This window comes from Lissotriton helveticus, chromosome 6 (assembly GCF_964261635.1).
Source record: "Lissotriton helveticus chromosome 6, aLisHel1.1, whole genome shotgun sequence".
Classification (NCBI taxonomy): domain Eukaryota; kingdom Metazoa; phylum Chordata; class Amphibia; order Caudata; family Salamandridae; genus Lissotriton; species Lissotriton helveticus.
Window position 1 is genome coordinate 1,053,799,610 of NC_136067.1, and position 23,999 is coordinate 1,053,823,608.

At 46.0% G+C, this 23,999-nt stretch overlaps 1 protein-coding gene across 3 annotated transcripts in view; it reads left to right on the forward strand.

Annotated features, from left to right (window-relative positions):
• Positions 1-23,999, forward strand: part of LOC144763253 (uncharacterized) — a 357,614-nt gene that overhangs the window by 222,110 nt on the left and 111,505 nt on the right. For all 3 annotated transcript variants that reach the window (XR_013596198.1, XR_013596199.1, XM_078648691.1), the window contains exon 3: positions 15,274-15,381. Coding sequence is in view for 1 of the 3 variants with exons in the window: in XM_078648691.1 (XP_078504817.1) it covers positions 15,274-15,381 (108 nt within the window). In the remaining 2 variants the exon portion in view is untranslated. The remainder of the gene's footprint in view (positions 1-15,273; positions 15,382-23,999) is intronic.

The window sequence follows — 23,999 nt, forward strand, 5'->3', positions numbered from 1 at the left end:
GTCCCTTATAAATAACTTTTCATTTCTAAAATATTGCTGAGGATCCTGTTAAGGACAAAATTGAGAATCCGATTGATCCATTTGCCTCTTCCTGATATCACTGGTGCCTAGAACATGATGAACTGACTATCACATGGTTCTGCTATATAGAACATGGTCAATATCTCATGGTACATGTGTCCTGAGAACCCCAAAGCTGCGTTTGTGCTTGGAGGGTGGGAGGATGGCTCCTAACGTGAAGCGGAAAGACGGAGAGCCAAAATTAAAAAGAAGCAGCGGCAGAGGGAAATGCTGCGTTTGTACTATTTTTACTTGCAACAATTATAAAATAATGTACAAACGCTCCCTGATGTAATGTAATGTAAATTGGCATTTATAAAGCGCTAACTGTCACTCCGCGAGGAGTATCCTGGTGCTGATGGATTGGCGGTGAGAGGCGGTCCTAAACGTACTAGCTCGTAGCCATGTTAAATCAGCGCAAGCATAAAGGGTGTTATTTATATATCCATGTCTTCAAAGCCTTCCTGAATTGAGTTTCGGTTTTCTGTAATGTTAGATTGATTGGCAGTGCATTCCAGGCTTTGGTCCCCAGAACGGCAACAGTTTTTCCTCCTTTTGTTATTCGTCTGAAGGTGGGAGGTTTAAGGATGTTGGGTGTGGAGGACCTAAGAGTCCTAGTGGTGATGTAGGGGGAGAACCGTGCTGAGAGATACTTAAGTCCTGATTTAAGGGTGGCTCTATAAGTGATTAGAAGAATTTTAAAAATTATTCTTTTATGAATTGGAAGCCAGTGCAGAGCTTTAAGTGCAGCTGATGCTGAAGCTCTGAGTGGGAGCTTTTTGGACCACTTGCAATTTTTTCTTCGTAGATTTGTTGGCTCCTGCAAAGAGGCTATTGCAGTAGTTCATGCGCAAGAGAATCAGGGCCACTACTACTGAATTCTTTGAAGGGAGTGGAATCAGATCAAAGAATTTGTTTAATGATCTGATAAGGCTGAAGCAGGTCCCTACCATTGCCGACGTGTGCGTGAGAAAAGAGCGCACAGTATCAAACTGTATCCCTAGATTTTTTGCTACCTAGACCATGTCTGGTGAGGGAGTAGTTCCCTCTGGCCACCACATGTCCGGCTGGAAAGTTACATCTTTCCCAATGGGAAGAATTTCCGTTTTATCGGTATTACATTTAAGATGGTTATCCCTCATCCACTGGATGACTTTCGATAGGCAGCATTTAAAGTTCCATCCGGCCTCTGTATTGTTGTTTTCGAGAGATACGATCATTTGAGTATCGTCTGTATAGGACATTACTTCAATTCCGAAGGAGCTTATGAGGGAGATGAGCGGGGTCATATAAATGTTGAACAACAGTGGGCTCAGTGAAGAACCTTGTGGAACTCCTGCTGTTATAATTTTCTCCATTGAGAGGAAGGTATCAAGGGTCACCGCTTGTCTGCGGTTGGTAAGAAATGATTTAATCCATTCCAGCACAGCACCTGAAATGCCACCGCGTTCGAGTCTCTTTAGAAAAATGCCATGCGAGATGGTATCAAACGCAGCTGAATGATCGAGTAGGATCAGGACTGCTTTCGGTGACTTCCAGAAGGGCTCATTCTGTTGAATGCTTCGGGCGGAAGCCTGATTGTTGTGGGTGAAGAATATTAGCCACTTCAATGAACTTGGTTAGTTCCCTATGTAAAAATTTATCTGTAATTTTGCCCAGCAGGGGGAGCAATGAGATGGGCTGGAGATTAGAAAGCGTGGAGGGGTCGATGTTTTGTTTCTTTTTGAGAGGTTTTACCAGGGCCCCTCAGCGATGTCTGTGCTGAAGTAGATTAGAGCCCACATCCATCAGTAAAGATCCCAGTGGGCAACTGAGCAACGTGAAAGTGATTCGAGGCTGAATGGGTGCCCGGGCCTCTTGCTGCCTAACTTGATGCACTCGGAAAGGGTGGGGGAAGGGAAACAATGCATTTGTACTCGAAAGGTGGGAGGGCGAAAGCAACAAATAAATTAATGGACTGCTTTAGTCCTTACAGGGTGGGAGGAGGGCTCCTAACGTAAAGCGGAAAGAGGGAAAGCCAAAATTAAAAAGAAGCAGCGACGGAAGGGAAATACTGTGTTTGTACTATTTTCACTTGCAACAATTATAAAACACACAAGCATGGCCGCGAAAGTGAAAGCGACTGCGTTGTAACATGAGCCACCGAGACCCAAAGGCCGTGGGATGGAACCTTTAGAGACAAGGCGGAACTTGCACCCGACTTTGGCCAATTGCTTGCTTTCATTTTTGAAAGCCACACACAAAGGCCAATAGAATGTGTGGAAGTTGAAAAACCACACCGACAAGTTTCGAGAAAGTCTGGAGTGATTCCAAGAGGCCTCTCCATAGAGCAGTGCATGTGCGCTGTGCTAGGCTTGACCTAACAATAACAGCCACATGGCATCCACTGTCGGTGCTGAGAAAGAAAGTGCTCCATGCATCACAATCCACCTGCCCAGTCCCGTTTTGTAAGGTGTTCGGGATACCAGTGCTCTGATTTTGGCCTCCAGAGATTCCCCCTGCGGAGGGCACGGTTCCAGCCTCATCCCACTGTAATCAGCCCAGCACTCCTAGATTTTTACGTACTTCTTAGGGCAGCCTCTGGCAATATAAATAGGACTTTCTAGGCCTAAGCATCCAAACCCTCCTTCCTAACATCTAATGAGGGGGCCAGAGCTTCTTTTCATGCCCTTCCAATGTCCCCTTTGGCCATTGGCGTAACAAACATTGATGGGGCCCTCCTGCAAAGTACATGGAGAGCCCCCCCATTCTCCGTGCCAGACAAGAGCTCTCAGACCAGCGAGCCGCCATACTGCAGGGGCTGCAGGGTTTATGTGACGCTACTGTCACCAATTCACCCGTTATGAGTAACCCTTGATGGTGGAGTTAATGGTTGAGCTTAGTCTGCCAGCAGTCTATCATAAGTGGTGGTCTATCCACTACAGGGTCCCTGCCATCAGTACGCCGTGGAAGTTTGCCTTATTTTAGGTGGGTTTCCTGATGCATCAGGCCCACTCATCGTTTTGCCAAATGTGCATCCACTCCTCCTTCTCTTTCACACCTCCTTCCTCTCTCTTGCTTTCTATTTCTTCCTTTCCATTATTTCTGAGCAGCCTATCTCTTCTTCATTCTCATCCCTGCCTTTTTCTTTCTATTCTCTGTCTCTTTTATCTCCAACTTTTTCTCTTCCATCCTGTCGGAATCATTCCACTATGCTTTACTATCTCCTGTGTAGTATGTCTCACCCTTTCTCTGCTCTTTTTATGCTATCTGCTTTGTATTTCCTTCGTCTGTTTTCTCACCGTCTCAATTCCTGACCTCTCTTTTCTCTTTTTAAAAAAATGAACAACTTGTAAATATTCAAAAAAGGCAGGTTTCCTAAGGCTCTCGGTCCTTGCCATTACCGCTTGCCAGGAGATCACCCTGGTCTGAATAACAAAATGTCTTAACTCCCGTAGCCCACAAACTTCCCAGTTATTTATATGACTTGAAACTGGACACCGAGACTAGTACATTCTCCCAATCTCAAATATTGCAGACTCGAGGAGCCCGTCTTTTTAAAAAAGGACTGAAGTCTAAAAGAATAATCCATTACGGTCTTGTATCTAGTTTCCTTGGGAACTTTGGAGGTTTTTAGAAACACTTGAGTTTGAGAACCAATTTCTTGTATCATTTTATCAAAAAAGAAGCTATCTCTAATACATTTAGATCCCAACAAGCCAGCCACTAAGTCTAATGCGGCCTCGCAGTAGGTTCTTAAATGAGGCAAAGCTAAACCCACCTGTGCAGTAGGTAATTGCACCACCGTCAGTTTAACCCTTGGTACTTTCTTTCCCCAGACAAATTCTCTAAACAATGTTTCCATTTCTTTAAATAAGGACACATTTATCTTTATTGGGACATTAATAAAAAGAAATATAAGCAACGGAAGTGTGGACATTTTAATTAATGAAACTCTACCCACCAGCGATAAAGGGAGTAAAAGCCATTGTTCAAGAAGTCTCTTAATTTTTTCTTTCATTCTTAGATAATTCAATTTATATAGCTGTTGGTATTGGCTGGACACGAATATCCCAAGATATCTAATTGGATCTAATTTTGCGGCTTGTGCCCTCAAACAAGATGGCAAAAGATTTAAATCCGTATTTTGGGCAAGAACTTCAGTTTTGTTAGAGTTTATTTTATAGCCGCCAATTAGCTAAAAATTCCTAAATTCCTTTGATGCCATTTCCAGATTATCTTTGTCGGGCATCAAATATAAAATAATATCGTCCACAAAAATGTTTAGCTTTGCCATGCCAGAGATAGGGATTGAATAGCAACATTATTTCGTATTTTAATTACCAATGGCTTTATAAAAAAAGTAAAAAGCAATGGCGAAAGCGGACAACCTTGTCTTGTCCCCCGGTTTATTTTTATAATTCCTGCTCGTTTTGAATGTATTGTTACCAGAGCCGAAGCCCCCTGATAGATATTACGTAGCATATCAGGAACCTGAGAAGGAAAGCCAAATTGACCGAGGGCGAAAAACAGAGTTCTCCAATTAACCAAGTCAATTGCTTTCTCAGCATCGACCATTATAATATATGCCGGAGTAAGATTGGTATTAAAATAGTCCAAGCCATGTATTAAAAACTTGGTATTGGCCGCCATAGATCTACCTGCTATGAAACCTGTCTGGTCTCTATGAATTGTCTCTTGGGCGGCAAATAAAAAACGCTCGCCCATACTTTCATTAAAATCTTATAATCCAAGTTCAAAAGACTGATGGGTCTATATGAATTAACATCCATGGGATTTTTATCTTTTTTAACAAAGGACACGATTATCGCTTCTTTAAAAAGTGCGGGAACCAAACCACCCTTTTTAATATTATTAGTTTTTTCAAAGGTATGATTAATTCTTTTGAAAAAACGTTATAAAATTCGATGGGGAAGCTTTGGCCCCGGCTGTTGCTTTAATAGAATCCAAAATCTCAGCAGATTCCACATCCGTTCCTAGTTGACTGATCCGATTATCTGAAAGTTTGGGAATATTCACATTTGTGAAATAATCCTGGATCAGCTCCTCCCCCACTGAATATTCCGTAGAATAGAGTTGGTGGAAATGTTCTAAGAAGATCTGTGGAATCTCGCCACTATTGATAACTTCTTGACCGGTCTGAGGGTCAAGCACTTTAGATATAATGGCTGCTTCTTGTTTGTTTCTTGTCGAATTAGCCAAAAGTTTACCAACTAACTGGCTATCTGCGTAAACCCTTTGTTGATACATTTGAGAGCTGCAGATCTCTTCTATAACAAAAGAATCCCTCAGAGCTGTTCTTGCTGAAGCTGAAGGGCATACTCTTTTTCAACCGCTGTTTGTAATTCAGCTATTTTAAGACTCCGAGCATTTGGCTGAGCAGCCGTATAGGCGATTATTTGTCCACGAGCTGCCGCCTTAAACCCGCCCCACACTTAAACAGGCTCCGCAGTATTCTCATTAATCTTAAAGTAGTCAGAGATCCATTGTCTAAAGCTTTTCACCCAATCCTGGTTTTGGAGGAGGAGGAGGCGGTCCAGCTGCCACCTGGGCCAATCTCTACTCTCCCCCCCCCCCCCAAGTATGAGTTCAAGCCTCATATACACGTGATCCGAGAAGGAATTGCACCCGATATCTGCCTTTAAAACCTGAAGACATCTGGATGTAAGAAAAAAATCAATTCGGGACGCGGTTTGAAAACGGTGGAAGTAATAGGTAAAACATTTTTTATCAGGATTAATATTTCGCCAAGGATCTACTAATTGATATTCTTGTTTAATGGCCCCCACCAATTTTTTGGTATTTGGTTTCAGTTTCAGTTGTTTTTTATTTTTTATTTTATTTTTATTTGAAGTGTCCTTTCTTAAATCCTGTATGAAGTTAAAATCCCTTAGTACGATACACTGACCAGAGGCTCCCATCAGAAGTTCATTGATTTTGACCATTCCAGAGATGTCATCCGAGACAGGGACATAGTAATTTATGAAATTCAAGGTCCTCCCTTGTAGCCATGTTGCCACCCTTATCCATCTCCCCTGTGGATCCCTATGGACTTGTAAAAATTCCTAGGGTAGTTTTTTAGAGAAATAGCTGGCAACTCCTCTCATGGCGAGGCCTGCGGGTGCAAAACAAATTTGAAAAAAACCCTGGGTAATTTACGGGAATTCCATTTTAAGTGTGTCTTATGAAAAAATAAGACTTGGGGGTTAAATGATGTCAGCCGTCTAATTAGAGCGCCATTCTTTTGTTTATTTAAAATTCCATTAGCGTTGACTGATAGGATCTTACATTTACTTGTTTCTTTTGGTATTTCTATCGCTAGAGTAAACTCCTGGTTTACTCAATAACGAATTTCTAAATTACTTGCTATCTGTACCTTCTGCTCCTGCTCTTTTCCCTGCAGTGAACCCTTTCCCAACCCCACCCTTCCCACCCCGAAAGAAAAAAAGTTACCCATCGAAATGTGGGGAAAAAAACACTGGCCACGCTAGCCACATTTCTCCCCTCCCATCTAACCTCCTGGGTGTCATGGAATTACACCCTGGGTGACCCTGCTGACACCAGCAAAAAAGAAACAATCAGAATTATCTAGCTGGCGAGCATACCTAGCGCCAAAAAACAAGAGAAGCCCTTTATGTTCACTTATGACGAATCAAAGTATTTTAAACTATTCCCTTAAGTGTGAGATCCATGCAAAATCTCTTTTAATAATGCCTGAGTTTCTTCCAAATCTGAAAACATAAAAAACTTTCCCTTAACTAAAACCTGCAGTTTCGGTTGTTGGGCAATTGATGCTTGGGCGCCTTGGGCTTTGAACAAATGAAGAATCTTAACAAATTATTTTTTTCTACGAGGGGCAGCGGCAGTCATATCAGAAAATATAAAACACTTGATGGTTTCATGTTCAAGAAACCGCCTCTGCTGAATCGCCTTTGTCAAGATTATTTCCTTTATTCGAAAGCCTGCAAAGTTCATCAAAATTCTTCGTGGCATTGTGGAGTTGGGGCTGGGACTCGATGTGCCATAGTAATAGTAAGAACTCCTTCAAAATCCGGAAGAACTTTCTGCTTAATAAAGGAGTTGACCCATTGCAGAGTTTGAGAACCTTCGATACCTTCGGGAACCCCAACTACTTGGAGATTTGACCTCCGAGAATGGTTCTCAAGATCCTCCAGTTTATTCTCCAGATAGTTCTTATTTTTTACTGCCTCTTTCACTTCCCCTGTGACCATATTCATTAGGTCTTCTAAAACTGAAATTCTGGCTTCCGCCTCCTGAAGTTTGATAGGGAAGCATGTCATTACTTCTTCAATTTTCACTAGCCGTAGGTGCAGAGAGGCAATTTCCAATTTTCGAGTTTTTTTCATTTCTCGAACATCATCCAATATTAAGTTGAGCATGTTTTAATATCTAATTGATAAACTCCCGATGTCTCCGTACCTTGGCTGGAGTTGTTTTGCTATTCAACAGTACCAAGATTCGAATTTTCAACCATGGTGTCCTCCTGGGCCAACAGACCCTCTGACAATACTTTACCCTGAGACGACGGTTGGGGTTGTAACTGAAGTTTAGATTGGGGGTACATCGGGTTTAAAGAGATATTTATTGCTGACTTATTGCCTTCATCTGATGTTTCTCATGGCTTTGAGTGAATTGTACTAGAAACACTTGTTTCTCCTAAACTTAATGATGTTAACGAGGCCACCTGGTCATGGCCTTGATCTTAATATACCTCTGGGACTACCTAATGATCAGGTTCCAGATAGCATTGAGGTCTCTCCTGATCTTTAGAAGCTGATGGGCCTTTTGATGTTTTTGACATTGGACTTAAAGAGGGGGGTTGTAAGGTTGCTTTCTTTAAGAACAATGGAAATTCCTTTGCCCCTTTTAATCCTTTCTTTAGGCCATCTAGTACTGAATTGTCCTGCTGAGGTTTAGACGTCAAAGCTGCGACTTCTATCGAATTTGATGTAACATTTGTCTGGTCTATCCCCGGTACCTCCGGTTCCGGGGAGGCAGTGGGGGGCATCTCCTTCTCCGAACTCTCAAGGGTGCTAGCGAAGCCATAGGAGTTGGTGGTGTTCTCATTGTTGGCCAGTCGTACAGCTACTTTTTCCTGAGCTAGGTGTGTTTTAGCTTTTAGATGGGCTGCAGAGTCAGCTTTGGCCACTGCTTTAGCGTGCTTCAGAGGTTTGCCCATTTCTTTTTCCTCTTTTTTTCCCCGTAACTTTTTTTCCGTGTCTATTGCGAGTCCCCCTTCCGCCTCAAGTATCCCTCTTAATTCCCAATGTCACCCCTTAAATCCTTCATACCTTCAATTATGAACTTTTTTTTCCATAAAGTTCTCCACCATGCTCCGGAGGTCCATCCAATTGCTGTCTCTTTGCAGTTTAATACAGTACTAGCACTCTACTCTACGTTCCTACCCGTCAAAGAACCGACCGATGAGTTCAGAGGGAGACAAGCTGGCATCCAAATAGCCTTGGTTCCCTGCTGTACTGGTGCCGCAGGCAATATGACACAGAAAATCCGAGGGAGATCAGCAAAGCTAGTCAGAAAGCAGAAGCTGCCGCCTGCCTCCACTGATATCGTCCCCCCGTGGTCGCCTTGCCTCCTCAGTGTGGATAGTCAGAAAAGCAGAGGCTACCTCCCGCCTCCACTGATGGCTTCCACCTCCCGTGATCGCCTCGCCTCCTCGATGCGAACAGAGGAAATCTTGTTTCTGCTCTCGTCAGGCGCCTACGCCTCGCCTCGTATCCTTGGTGTCTACAACCTGCAGGAACTCGAAAAAGCTGCAGAGATGTTGCCCGGCCGAATCACCAGAACGCCAGCCATGTACGAATCGCTATTACTTGGGGTGGAGCAGCGGGTCACCTGTGGCTACTCAGAGGCGTGGTTCTCAGTAGCCATCCCTCGCCCCCGCAGATAGCAAGACTTGACCCTCTCATCTTGAGATTGTATTGCCCTTCTTCGTCATACTCTCCCAGAACCCCTAGCCTCAAAGGTTGTATTTGTTTACTCCAGAGTCCTCACTTGTGTCTCTAGAGAGGCCAGATGGTGCCAGTTCCTCAGTGCTGTTTGTCCTGGCTCCCATAGTGCCCACCACCACCGCTGCTCAATGTACGGGTGACAACACCGAAAAAAAAGACACTGCACCTTGCCACACACTTTAAATTGTCCAATTACCTTTAATAGCAAATCAGTGTTGTTTTGATTAAAATGTTTGAATCTCTCTCTCTCTCTCCATCTACATACACACACACACACACACACACACACATACAAAAAAAAGCCAGTGATGGAGAGGATTTTGCTGGAGTGAGGGGCACCTCCTTACCTCTGACCCATTACTAGCACTTTTTGTTTTGGACCAAGTATAATAGCCTTGTTCAAACCCCTTCCCTTATCACACATACAGCATTATTGTTGTTTTATGTACAGTGACATAGAAATGTTGTTGTGGACTCTTATGCAAGCAAAAAAAAGCTCCCAGCAGGTCAATACCTCATATACAGAGACTTCCACATTGACACAACTCCCAAAAAACCCCAGGCATATTCCCACATTTGAAAAGGTAAAAACAAGTATAATGCATGAGGTGCATCATTTAGGTCAGCACATTGGCTTAAAAAGGATGTACACTTTTCTTGTGGTCAAAGCAAGTGTATCAACATTTTCCATCAGCTGTGACATTAGTAAACCTTGTCTTGGAATTTCTGCCTGCTGTCTTTTAATTTTGGTCATTCATTTATGTCCACACTCTGATAATAAATTGTAAAGGCCAGGCAGGGCTAAGATTTATAACACATGCAACTGTCTGTTACCATTCTTGAACAGATGTATTTTAACAATCCATTGTTGCATTTCATGGATGCTAACAACTTGCTCTTGCTTCTTTTTCAACTTCCACGCCGCTACCTCACAAAGCCATTCACTGATAAGGACAAAATCTCCCCATAAAATTAGCTGTGTTCCAACCTCACACAGTCTTCCCAATAACTCACTTTTAAATACACCACAGAGGGTTGATCCATTTAATGTTTGACACCAGCCCTTGAAACAGACTTCCTGTAGAGCATCACAACCGATCCAACCTGCTACTGTCAGAGAACAACTCAAGGATCTCCAGCCAACACCCAACCTACCAACATGTGATGCCGCTTCTCAAGACTCACTAGTTTCCCCAACTACTGGTTTATTGATCATCAGTCCAAAACTAAGACAAACCTCTTTCTCCAACCTACTGTCCCGCAGAAACAATCCAAGGTGTCTTCCCCAATTTTCTCTAAATTGATAAAGACAAAGAGAACCAGTCAAAAACATAACCTTTCACACTGTGCAGCTTTCTCTTCCAGGGTGTCTCAGAGACTGACAGACAGACACACGTTCACTGTAGAGTGAGTGCATTTGATTGAGTGCACTGGCCTTTTTCTGTGAGAAATACTGGAGAAGGAGGGTCTGGGTACACGATTCAAAACATGGGAATTGTGCCACTATTCTAGCCCCGCAGCTTGGAGGCTAAGCTGGACTTTCACCTCATCCAAAAGAAATGGACTGACATACTCCACAAAATGCACACCTCCTCATTCTGTGCCTCAGGAAAAGAAGCAATGCTTAAGATTACACACTATTGGTACTACACCCCAGCCAAAAGGTGAAATGGAAACTCAATAATCCTAATAGCTGTTAACGCAACTTCGGCCACCCAGACACACTGACTCCTCTCCTCTGGCTCTGTCCCAAACTCAAACGCTACTGGTAGGCCGTGCAGAAAGATATCAATGAAGTGTTTGCAACAGATATACCCTGTCTTTCTAGCTACTTCCTACTGAGACTTCCCAATGTTGACACACCCTATACATTCTAACAGAGGGAAGGCTACGATAATGGCTTTGGCTTTGTGTGGGGTTAAACATGTCATCAAAGCCAAATGGGGCACAGGTACATTGTCATCTCACTTTGGCTGCAGAAACTGTGGGACCTTACAGGGATAGAAAAGCTTACTGCTTCCCTGCAGAACAAGTTGCTACACTTTGACAAAATGAGGGGCCCATGCATCCAATCTCTGGCACAGGACTTTTGGGGACTTATCCTCTTTACTTATGAGTACACCAGCTTACAGGACGAGGGGGCACGCCTGATCAGCACTAAAAGACCCAGACGGCTGACACTGAATACGCTGCGAAAGAGCTAATTCTGGTGAGAGAGGTTATGCTCCCTGGGTCACAACCCCTGATATTTTATCCCTCCCCTCCCGCCTTTCCTAGTCCCCCCTGGTATCCTCCCTTCCTCGCCATCTGTCTCCTTCTTATGTTCTCCCACTGTTCTACCTAATCGGCCTTTGGATTTAGGTAAGAGTATTTGTTCCTGGATGAATTAATAAAAAGATCTGAACTATAAAAGATCAATGGGTCTGCAAAATATTTAAATTTTACCAGTGTTAATAAAATATTCAATCATCAACATAAGGTTTGTCAGATTTGTGGTCATATATTTTTGCAGTTACTCTCAAGCACTGTAAACTTATTTCACTTTCCTTTAATCTGAAGAACTCTCTGATAACCCTCTTCACCTCAAGGCACCTCTTAAAACAAAATGTTTCTTTGTTCTGTATTTCTACAGTCTCAAAGGCATTACTGTACAAATTTACCAACCTCAAAATGATGACATTATGACTTGGCCTAGTCTAGATTCAAATTCAGGAACAACAGATCACAACACATGTCTTCTCTTTTGATCTCACTGTATCTTCTCTCTCACTTTCTCCCTTTCTCAAAGTCTTCTTTTTCTCTTCTTAGTTTGCTCACCCTTTTTCTCTCTTTCTCTCTCTGTCTCACTTACTCTCATTCTTTCAATTTATCTCCTTCTCATTATCTTGTGTCCCTCCTTTGTCCGTGCCTTCTCCCCTCTCTCCACCCTCCCGTTGTCTGTGCCTTCTCTCCCCTCCCTCCCATTGTCTGTGCCTTCTCCCCCGCCCCCCTCCCTTTGTCCATGATGCCTACCATTTGCAATGCAATAGGTCTCGCGTAAATGCAAGACCTATTGCATTGCAAATATTGTTTATGTGGGGCATCAGGTTTGCCATTGCTTCAGTTCTTTCCCATCCTCCCCCATCGGCGGTGGCGCCATGGCATTCATCAAAAAAGCTTGCAACATGAACTGCCTGTAGTGTACTTGCGTCTGATACAACATAGCTGCCCTGATGATTGTCTGCTCTACCACACAAGAAATAAAACAATCTTGAAGGAGCGAGAGTTACATTTAACCCCCACCCTGGTGCGAGGCTTCAGCTACGACTCGCCGTGGTCAGAAAATGTTTTTTTAATCTCCCCGGCTCTTCTCCGTTCGAGGTTTGTCAACTACAAACGTAGCCAGGGGAGGGGGTTACACTCTTCACACAAAAAGAATCATATGTTGTGTAAAACATTTGCACAGGGTCACGGAGTTAATTCAAGTGGCACAGTGCTGGGCATTTAATGCTAACAGACATGGGCCTGTCAAGAGGGCACAGGACATTGAAGGAGACGTGCAAGAGAAACCAGCTGGCGCAGTACATACGACTAGCAGGTTACTACACATACTACACGCTATACATGCCAATGTGGAACTCTTTGAGTACAGAACATACCACACACTAGGAGACGTTGATATGCCAATGTGAAATCCTTTGAACACAGAGCTTACTTAGACAGTGGAGAGGTCCGTGCCAATGTGAAGCTATTTAGGCAGTCCTTCACATGCCAGAAGACAAGTGCACACCAATGTGAAACAATCTGGGCACAGGACGTACTGCACATACAAGGCAACATACATGTTAGCAAGAAACACATTGTAGGGGACGTGCAGGACAAATCAAAAACTATTTGGGCACAGTTGAATCACAAGAATCATGTGCATGTCATTGTGAAGAAGCTATCTAGGAACAGTTCATTTTACACCTTCTAGAAGACATGTGCATGGCATTGAGAACTACATGTAAATGAGAAACTATCTAGGCACATAACAGACAGAGTTTACCAATGTGTATGACAATGAAAAACTATTTTGTTGCAATCATACAACACTCCATAGGAGACAACTTCTTGTCAACGTGGTACTATCTGGGCACAGTACACATTACACTCACTAGGAAAGATGTGTGAATGCAAAACTATCTGGTCAAAACACACACAGTGGCTTGTGTGTGAATGCAAAACTATCTGGGCACAACACACACAGCGCCATGTGTGTGAATACAGTGCCTTGTGTGTAAAAGTAAAACTATCTGGGCACAACACACACAGTGCCTTGTGTGTGAATGGAAAACATTCTGCTCACGGCACGTAGAGCACTCACTGGGAAAACTGTGTGTGTCAACGTAACATTTTCTTGTCAGAGATCATACAGAGTTCTCTAGAGACGACGTGTGAATGTAAAACTGTCTAGACACAGCACATACAGGGCTCTCTAGGAAAGATGTGTATGGCAATGTGAACCTATCTGAGTGCAGTGCATACAGGGCTGGTGAGTTAATGTAAACCTATCCAGACTCTCTACATACAGCGCTCACTGGGAAAGCTGTATGTGCCAATGTTAAAACTATTTGTGTGCAGTGAGTGAGTACATGATTCACTGGGGATGACGTGTATGTGCTGTGTATACAGTGCTGTGTGTGTCAATACATAACTATCCGGGGGTAGTACATGCAGTGCTCCCTAGCGAACAAGCATGGAAGTGACAAATATTTGTTCAAAGTACAACACAAACTAGAAAAAGCATTTGCAATGCAGTAGGTCTCGTATTTTAGAAACCAGTCCTATTGATATTGTAAATGATAATGCCTTTTGTTTATGTGTTGTTTTTTAAACAAATAAATAAATAAATAAAAGGCATTGCCGTTTACAATGCCAATGTTCCTGGAGCTGCAAACATTATCCTGCCCCAGTCAACATTGTGCTGCCTCGTCCCTTCTCAGAGCAGCAGTGCCCTGTGGAGAATGCTCTCTCTGAGGGCCCGACCCCATTCTTTTTCCAGGCCTGGCTCTGACTGATGAGAAACAATGTAACTTATTACTTTGTTTCTCTTCAGGCCTGGGTCAGCATGAGGAGCTCAGAGCAGGCTGCATTCTGCTGCTGCTTTAGAGCAAGACACACACAGCTCTTTACAGATGAGCTGAGGGGCCCCCCTCACGCACTGAGGACTGGGGGCCCCCAGCATCATGGGGGCTGAGGGGGTGTTGGTTACGCCCTGCCTTTGGCTACAGTAACGCCCAGCCACAAGAGTGCCCTCCGGTATCTATTCCTATCAATATAATCTGAAATGTGCAATGCGTGGGAGACCGCGGCAGGGTCAGGCCCAGTACTCGTTCTAAACAGTCAAATACCTCACCCCAGAAGGGGGCAAGAACCGCACAACCCCAAACTATATGTACAATGTCTCCTGTCTCAGTCTGACTGCGCAGACAATTGGCGGATTCAATTAGTCCCCTCCTCCACAGCCTCTCCCTAGTGTAAGAAGCCCTGTGGATATAGCACAGTTAAATGATGCAGTGCTGGGAAGCTATGGCCGTCTAACTGGGAGAGAACAAAGCTTCTCTCCATTCTTCCTCCTCCAGTGGGTCCTGGTCTTGAGTCCAAGTCAAGGGCCATAATGGTGTCCATGGCATTAGCGATCAGAGAGCAATATATGACAGAAATCTTGTGTTGCAGGATATTGGTAATCAGTATCTTAGCTTCCAAAGTACAATATTCTGGTATATGTTCAAGTGTTAGTTCAAGTGTGAGACATATCGTGTAAGAGCGTGGCAAAGCTGCAAGTATTTATAAATTGGGTCTGATGAAGCTGGAATTCTACTTGCAGAGCAGTAAAAGATTTAATGGAGTTCCCGTCGAGAACATCACCCAACTTAGAGATTCCTATGACGTGCCAGCGTCTAAACCCCTGCAGCTCTGCCACCTTCCACAGGTAAGTGCCCTCCCACTAGGGGGTTTCCCTGGTAAGCTATTTCACATGGTAAGTTTAGGATAGTTGTTGCATGAATGTGTTAAAGATGGTGACAGGAACAGCATATGCACCATCATGAAAATCTTTTAAATATATTTTCATTGGATGTGGAGTATTGTAATTGAACAATTGTATAATTTTCTAACTGAAAATTATTCTTTATTGAACAAATGTTTTATCTTCCATTGCATGATTCAATTAAACGTGAATTTTTGTTTGCTGAACTTACAGGTCCTGTAATTGCTACCTCTGTCTTTTCATTGAGGGGCCAAGAAAAGGAGGATAGATATCACGTGGAATTTGATTCTGAGAGGACACATGATGGTTATTGTTCCCCACGTAAGTGAAATGTGTATAAGTAGAAAACCCGTAGTAAGACTTATTTGTACCTTCCTCACAGTTACCCAGTCCCAAAAGAAAGATCATTGGTTATAAGCGCTATTATAAAAATCTGGACAAATACACACATACAGATAAACATGAGCATTAAGAAACACACATACCTTCTTTATTAAGAAAGATCATTATTTGAGTTCTCTCTGATTATTATGTACATTGCAATTAGCACTCTATTTTGTTCTTATTTCTGTAAAATCCACATGTTTGAAAGTAAATAGTCTCCAAAAAGGAAGCGCTTTCTTGGTATTTCTGAACCCTGGAGTAGAGTTCCCAATTCAAGTGATAGTGCAGGTGACATTTCCCCTGAGTTTGCCTCTATGGTGTCTTTAGCAAAGTGCAATATTGCAGCTCTCATTCAGAGAGAGCCCATGAGTTGTTTTATAACACAATCAGTGATAGATAAGGTTAGGAAAGCTTCTCCTTCCTAGTGTTGGTTTTTCCATTTGATGTGGTTACTAGGGTAGTCATTGCTGCTGTGGCACATTCCCATCCAATATGTACCCAAGATTTTCAGTGAAAGAAGGGTGTGTCAACCCCCTAGTTGTCCATCCACAAACAGCGGTAGATACGATGCAAGACATCAGCTAAGTCTGTGTGTTTATTATCATTCTTCTGATAAATTGTGACTACAACCAATATGAAAACCTAGGAAAAATATGATGATTTGTGTACTTTGTAGTACTTTGATCCTACATGCTTAACATTAAGGAATAAAAATGCAGAGAAGCTTAGGATAGCACACTGCATGATAATACACAAAACAGAAAAAAAAACTCTGGGAGTCTTTGGAGAGTCCATTTTAGGCAGAGAGATGTCAGAGTGGAAAGCATCAATACACCAGTGTTGGACCTGGGGTCTCCAAGTCACATAGGGTAGCTTGGCACTAAGTAGGAAGGCCTAACTCCAAGGTACATGTGTTAAGTTTGCGTCTCACCCACTCAGTAACTCAGTTTCCATCCATCCAAAAATGACACTACACCACTTCTTTTTAGGAAAATAAGAGCTGTTTTATAAAAATACTCTGTTTACTCTTATTTATCTTATCAGTCCACTTCGTTGTTTCTCTTTCAAATCACATATTTCTCCATGTGTTCAGTTACATCAATAGCAAGAACACTTCACATTACATTGCATTTGCTGGTACAGAATTCCACTTCTCTCACTTTTAAATGACAGGACTGGCTGACTTAATCCACAGATTTGGGTAACATTACATAAATTTCACAATCCCAGGAAAGGTCTCAGATCTGGTTAACTCTCTCTACAGATAGACAAAGTTGTACATTACCCCTTAAGATCTCAAGAACAGTATAGACCAATTGATGCGGGCTCTTAGTACCATTCCAGTCACCGGACCCTGGTGACACAGTGCACACTGCTTGGGATCTAAAGGGAGACAGACACGTTCTTATTTCCCTGAATTACATTACTCAGCTTGCTCTAGCCTTTCAGAGGACACATGGGATCCCTCGCTCCCTTTTCCTGGGCCCACAATACTCTGTTTCAAATCAGCTCCCTCCTCATACTCTATTACACAGTCTTGCTTCTGGGATACTGCTCCTGGTAGTGCAACCTTATCAAGTCAGGGGAGCACTGCACCAAGGGAGATGGACCTAGTGGGCCGGGGAAGTGTCTCAGTATCTCGCCTGGGGGATATCCTGCAGTCTCATTTCGGTTTGGCAGACAAAGCTGGTGTTCCGCTGAAGACCCAGTCTCACGCTCCTCCTCCCTCCAGCCAAGCCCCTTTCCCTCGCTTACTTATTCTTTGAAGCTGTCCAGGGCCGGGTTCGCTCCAGACTCACCACCGGACTCTGTCCTCAAATGGCGCCTCCCTTGCGAGTCAGAACGGGGAAAACCAGCCGGTCTTGAAGTAGGGACACGCTGGCTTTGGGCTCCGTTTCTTTCTCCTTCGCCGATCTCACAGACGGGCCGTCGTCTCGCTGGTGAACGGCGGCTCTGAGCAGGCGCAGGGGAGTAGCGTTGCTAGGCGGGGATCTCCGCCTTCCGCCAGAATGCGCAGTGGTTCGTCTTCGAGCCAGCGCGATCGCAGGCCCTTCCTGCCTGAGTCTCCGCCCTCACTTGGAGACAGTAATCTCCTGACCGGTCCGGCGCAGCGCCGCGCCAACACCGCAGCCCTCACACACTCCGATAAAGCGATCTGGCCAACGAGCGGGGCACACCTCAGGAGCCCTCAGCTTTCCCCACCAAGGCCACCAACAGCGGAGGTGGGATCCTCCAGCTGCGCCACTCGAAGGAAAGCGGGGGAGGACTCGGTGAGCTCAGCGCCGGTAGTAGGTTGACTCGAAGCATCAGAAGAGGTAGGAAATTAGTAGTCCTCTTCGTCCTAGCGCTAACCTTTCTTTTAAATTCGATTCAGTCTTTAGTACTGGACAGGGGGGGGGCTGTACTCTAGCTGACCCTCTCTGAATGACAAAATGGTCGCCCCACAGTTGGCCTTTTATAGGCTGACCTCAAAAGGTCCAGAACGGACCAGAAGGTTCTGGAAGGTCCCTATTCTAACCTATGGGTCTTTCTCCTGAGGAGACCGTTATGGCAGTTACTGTCCACCATTTTAGGTATCTAGGCTGTACCTCAGAAAAGGAGGGATTTCTGGGTCTGAGAGGAACCATGGGGTCAAGGAGCACCTAACCCCCCTGGTCAACACTTGAAAAATTCCCAGTGGACATAAAAAAAATGAAGGTTATGAGGGGCAAAAGGGGACAAAAAATAAATAATAAAAGGAGGGACCACCCATAAGGCCTTCAGGTCTCACACACGTCCCCCCCAGCTGAAAGTGGGGAGAGCTACCCAACTCCTTGGGAGTCCTCATCACTAAGGCGGAAATACCTAGAGAGACCGTCTGCATTGGCGTGGTCCACTCCAGGCCGATGTTCCACCCAGAAGTCCATTCCCTGTAGGGAGATGAACCATCTCAACAACTTGGGATTCTCCCCCTTCATTTGCATCAGCCAACGAAGGGGTCGGTGGTCGGTCTGAACCAGGAAGTGCGAACCAAACAGGTATGGCCGCAACTTCTTCAGAGCCCATACCACTGCAAAAGCTTCCCGCTCAATTGCACTCCACTTCTGTTCCCGGGGAAGCAATCTCCTAGATAGAAAGACAACAGGTTGATCCAGACCCTCTTCATTGAGTTGCGATAACACTGCCCCAATGCCATGCTCTGATGCATCTGTTTGGACGATGAACTCCTTGGAGAAATCTGGGGCCCTCAGGACCGGTGCTGCACACATTGCCTGTTTCAATTTCACAAAGGCTTGCTGACAAGCCTCTGTCCAGACTACCCGTCGAGGTTGTTTCTTGGATGTTAGCTCTGTGAGGGGCGCTACAATAGTGCCATACCCCTTCACAAAGCGACGGTAGTAACCTGTGAGGCCCAGGAAAGCTCGGACCTCAGTCTGGGTCTTGGGGGGTTCCCAGGCCATGATTGCCTCAATCTTTGCCTGGAGGGGCTGCACTGTTCCCCTACCCACCAAGTGGCCTAGGTACACAACCGACCCCTGCCCGATCTGACATTTACTGGCCTTGATTGTCAAGCCAGCCTGTTTCAGGGCCTGGAGAACAGCTTGCAAGTGACACAAATGGTCCTCCCAACTGCTGCTGAAGACGGCAATGTCATCCAGGTAAGCAGCGGAGAAAGCCTCCATTCCAGAGAGGACCTGGTTCACCAGCCGCTGAAAAGTGGCAGGGGCGTTCTTGAGCCCAAAGGGCATCACACAAAACTGGTAGTGGCCCTCAGGCGTGGAGAAGGCTGACCTTTCCTTTGCTCCATCTGTAAGGGAGATCTGCCAGTACCCGGAAGTAAGGTCAAAGGTACTCAGATATTGGGCAGCTCCCAGCCGGTCAATCAATTCATCTGCTCTACGGATCGGATGCGCATCAGTCTTAGTCACTGAGTTCAGTCCCCGGTAATCCACACAGAACCTCAGTTCTGGAGTGGTGCCCGGTGGGGCAGCTTTTGGTACCAGAACCACCGGACTGGACCAGGGGCTACTGGAAGGTTCAATGACTCCTAGCTCCAGCATCTTGGTAACCTCACCGTGGATGCTGGCCTTCACCTTGTCTGACAGCCGGTAGGTCTTAGACTTCACTGGTGGGCTGTCTCCTGTGTCTACATCATGGGTACACAGGTGGGTCCTTCCCGGGACAAGGGAGAACAACGAGGAGTACTGTTCCAAGACCTGGCGGCAGTCCTCTCGTTGCTCAGGAGTTAGGGATGGGGAGAAAATCACTCCTTCCACCGACCCATCCTTTTCCTGAGACGAAAAAAGATCCGGGAGAGGCTCGCTTTCCGCTTCCTCTGCACCATCAGTCACCATCATCAAGATGACCTCGGGCCTCCCATGGTGGGGTTTGAGGCGATTGACATGCAACACCCGTAGGGGCTGTCGAGGGGTCTTAAGATCCACCAGGTAGGTGGCCTTACCCTTGTTTTCCAACACCTCAAAGGGGCCTGTCCAGCGATCCTGGAGGGCACTTAGCTCCCCAGGTTCCATCACCCATACTTTCTGGCCAGGCTCCAACTCCACCGGGTGAGCGTTGTGGTCATACCACTCTTTCATTACTGCTTGGCTGGCTTCCAAGTTGTCAGAAGCTTGCTTCCACAACTTTGCCATTTGGCTCCGGAAAGCCAGCATGTAGCTCACCACATCCTGGGGAGGCTTCCTGTGAGACTTTTCCCATCCATCCTTCACCAGGCTGAGAGGTCCACGTACAGGGTGCCCATACAGAAGCTCGAAGGGGCTGAAGCCCACTCCCTTCTGCGGCACTTCCCTGTAGGAGAATAGCAAACAGGGAAGGAGGACGTCTCATTTCCTCCGCAGGTTCTCAGGCAGACTTCTTATCATGCCTTTTAAGGTCTTGTTGAACCTCTCTACCAGTCCATTGGACTGGGGGTGGTATGGAGTGGTGAACCGGTAGGTCACTCCACACTCCTTCCACATTGCCCGCATATATGCTGACATGAAGTTGGTCCCCCTGTCGGACACAACTTCCTTGGAGAAACCCACTCGGGTAAAGATCCCCATCAGGGCCCTAGCCGCAACAGGTGCAGTGACAGTCCTCAGAGGAATTGCCTCTGGGTACCGCGTGGCGTGATCCACCAGAACCAGGATAAACCTGTGACCAGCTGTAGTTGGTGGATCCAATGGCCCCACAATGTCGATGCCCACCCTTTCAAAGGGGGTGCTAACGACAAGAAGTGGTTCCAGGGGAGCTTTCAGCTTCACCCCTGTCTTCCCACTGGCTTGGCAGGATACGCACGTCCGACAGTATGTGTCAGATGCCACTTTCATCTGAGGCCAGTAAAAGTGGAGGACAAGCCGGGCAAAGGTCTTGTCCCGACCTAAGTGTCCTGCCAAGGGAATCTCATGAGCCAATTCTAGAAGAAAGGCTCGGTATCGTTGAGGGACTACCAAGGCCCGCGATGAACCGGGCAAAGGTACCTTGGGTTCACTGTAGAGGAGTCCGTCCTCCCAGTAAATGTGGTAGTGCCCTGCAACGTTCCCTGCTGCCTGGGCTTCGGCCTGTCGCCTCAGTCCCTCAAGGGTAGGGCACTCCTTCTGGCCCTTACAAAACTCCTCCCTGGTAGGCCCTCTTTCCACATGCCACTCAGCAGGGATAGGTAAGTCCTCCAGGGAAACTACTTCCCCCTCCACGGACTCCTGGCCCACCACCGCAGGTGGCCGATCTGTCTCATGGGGCGTGGAAGCCGAAGCAGGCTTCTCCTGTCTTCAGGTCTTTCCCTTTTTGGCAGCGGGCTGGGCCATTGTTCCAGGCTCCAGCCCAGGCGAACTCCCTCTCCGGGTAGTCGCAGACCTTGTGCTTGCACAGGCCCAGTCAGGTGTACCCAGCATCTCCAAATGAGTCCGGTATTCCACCTCCTTCCAAGCATTGTGCTCCATGTCATTTCCCAGCAGACAATCGACTGGCACGGCAGGGCTTACGGCAACTCGAAGTGAACCTGCAACCCCTTCCCACTCAAATGGAACCTCGGCCACAGGGTAGTGGCCCAATCTGCCGGCAGCCATCGCGGCGGGGTGGAGTACATGTGGAATCACCTGCTCTGGAGACACCAGTTGACTCCTCCTCACCATAGTCATACTGGCTCCTGTGTCCCTCAGAGCCCCCCCTCTCTGGCCATTGATGGTGACCCATTGCCCATACTTTACAGTATTTGAGGGCACCTGAATCTTAGGAACCATCTCCCGATCTCCCAGGGACACTAAGGTGACACCCGCCCACTCACCCCCCTTATCTAAGGGCAACTCCTCCCTGAGCACTACACTAGCTACTCCCGGGGCTTTTCCTCCGGTGGGAGAGGGTGGTCTCTTTGGGCACTTGACATCTCCCTTATAATGTCCAACACCACCACACTCAAAGCAGTGGACAACCCTTGGCTGCTGACTTTGGCCAGGATGAGGGTTTCTGGGCGGGTTAGCCTTAGGGGTGAATCCTGTTCCCTTTCCCTGGAAACTGTTTTGGGGACCTTTTGAGAACTCCCGCTTTTTATCTCCCCCCTCCTTCTTCTGGGGGGCGCCCTGTCCGGCCCTTTGTGAATCCTCTCCAGTCCCCTTTGAGGACACCCGGGTACTTGCCCAGATGTCCGCCTCCTCAGCAAGCTTCCGGGGGTCGGTCAGCTTGCTGTCCACCAGGTGTTGACGCAGCTCGGGAAAACATTTCTCGAGGAGGTGCTCCTTGAGAATAAGGTCATACAACCCCTCATAGTCCTTCACCTCACTGCCTTGTATCCAACCCTCTAGTGCCTTCCTAGCATAGTCCAGGAAATCCACCCAATTCTGTGTGCCTAACTTGTGACTTCCCCTGAACTTCTGCCGGTACTTCTCTGGAGTCAGTCCAAATTTCTGAAGTAGCGCCACTTTCATGATGGGGTAGTGGGTCTGCTCTTCCTGTTCCAGGGCCAATAGTGTGTCCCGTCCAGTAGGAGGCATGTATTTGTACAAACCACCCCCCCAGTGTTTTTCCTGGATCCCATGGGCTCTTAAGGAGACCTCATAGGCAGCCAGCCACTTGGCGATGTCATCCCCTGGGCTGTAGCTGGCAACTATATCCTTAGGTAGGTAGGGTCTGGATTCCCTGGTCAGTTCCTTCATTTCGCTGCCACCATTTGGAGAATTGGAGGGTCCTATCTGCAGGGCCTTGAGATCTAGCTCCCTAAGTTTTAACTCGTGAGCCATCCTCTGTTCCTCCCTCTCCTTTTCCAACCTGGCTAACTCCCACTTTAGCTGTCTTTTTTCCCTCCTCTCTATTAGTTCAGCTTCGGTTAAGCTTCTTCCGGAGACACTGCTGCCCTCCCTTGAGAAGGTCCTAGGTCCTGGTAGTAGGTTTTCCATCTCAGGTTGGAACAATCCATCCACCCCTATGACTGTGTCCCGCTCCCCCTCTTCCTCCTCCTTCCCCTCTGGGTGCGCTGCCACCCATGCCCTCAAACTGGTCTGGAGTTCCCCCTTTTTAGCACCACGCTTAAAAAACACTCCCATCTTCTGGCAAAAGTCTCTAAGCTGGGCTGTAGTATAGGTCTCCAGTTCCTCTAGAGCAAATTCCATTTTGCTAATGAGAGATATCGGTACAGCCACTCGGAAGGAATTGGTTCAAAAGGGGCAATATGAATCTACCTCCACCCACCAGGAGTAAATTTGGAAAACCAAAAATATAATTAGAGAGTCCGCCAGGAGAAAACTCCAGGTGTAGGCTTATGGAGTACACTAGGTTACTATTGAGTGGACGCAAACACAGTTCTCATCCCACCGCTAGACACCAATTATGTTGGACCTGGGGTCTCCAAGTCACATAGGGTCGCTTGGCACTAAGTAGGAAGGCCTAACTCCAAGGTACATGTGTTAAGTTTGCGTCTCACCCACTCAGTAACTCAGTTTCCATCCATCCAAAAATGACACTACACCACTTCTTTTTAGGAAAATAAGAGCTGTTTTATAAAAATACTCTGTTTACTCTTATTTATCTTATCAGTCCACTTCGTTGTTTCTCTTTCAAATCACATATTTCTCCATGTGTTCAGTTACATCAATAGCAAGAAAAATTCACATTACATTGCATTTGCTGGTACAGAATTCCCCTTCTCTCACTTTTAAATGACAGGACTGGCTGACTTAATCCACAGATTTGGATAACATTACATACATTTCACAATCACAGGAAAGGTCTCAGATCTGGTTAACTCTCTCTACAGATAGACAAAGTTGTACATTACCCCTTAAGATCTCAAGAACAGTATAGACCAATTGATGCGGGCTCTTAGTACCATTCCAGTCACCGGACCCTGGTGACACAGTGCACACAGCTTGGGATCTAAAGGGAGACAGACACATTCTTATTTCCCTGAATTACATTACTCAGCTTGCTCTAGCCTTTCAGAGGACACATGGGATCCCTCGCTCCCTTTTCCTGGGCCCACAATACTCTGTTTCAAATCAGCTCCCTCCTCATACTCTATTACACAGTCTTGCTTCTGGGATACTGCTCCTGGTAGTGCAACCTTATCAAGTCAGGGGAGCACTGCA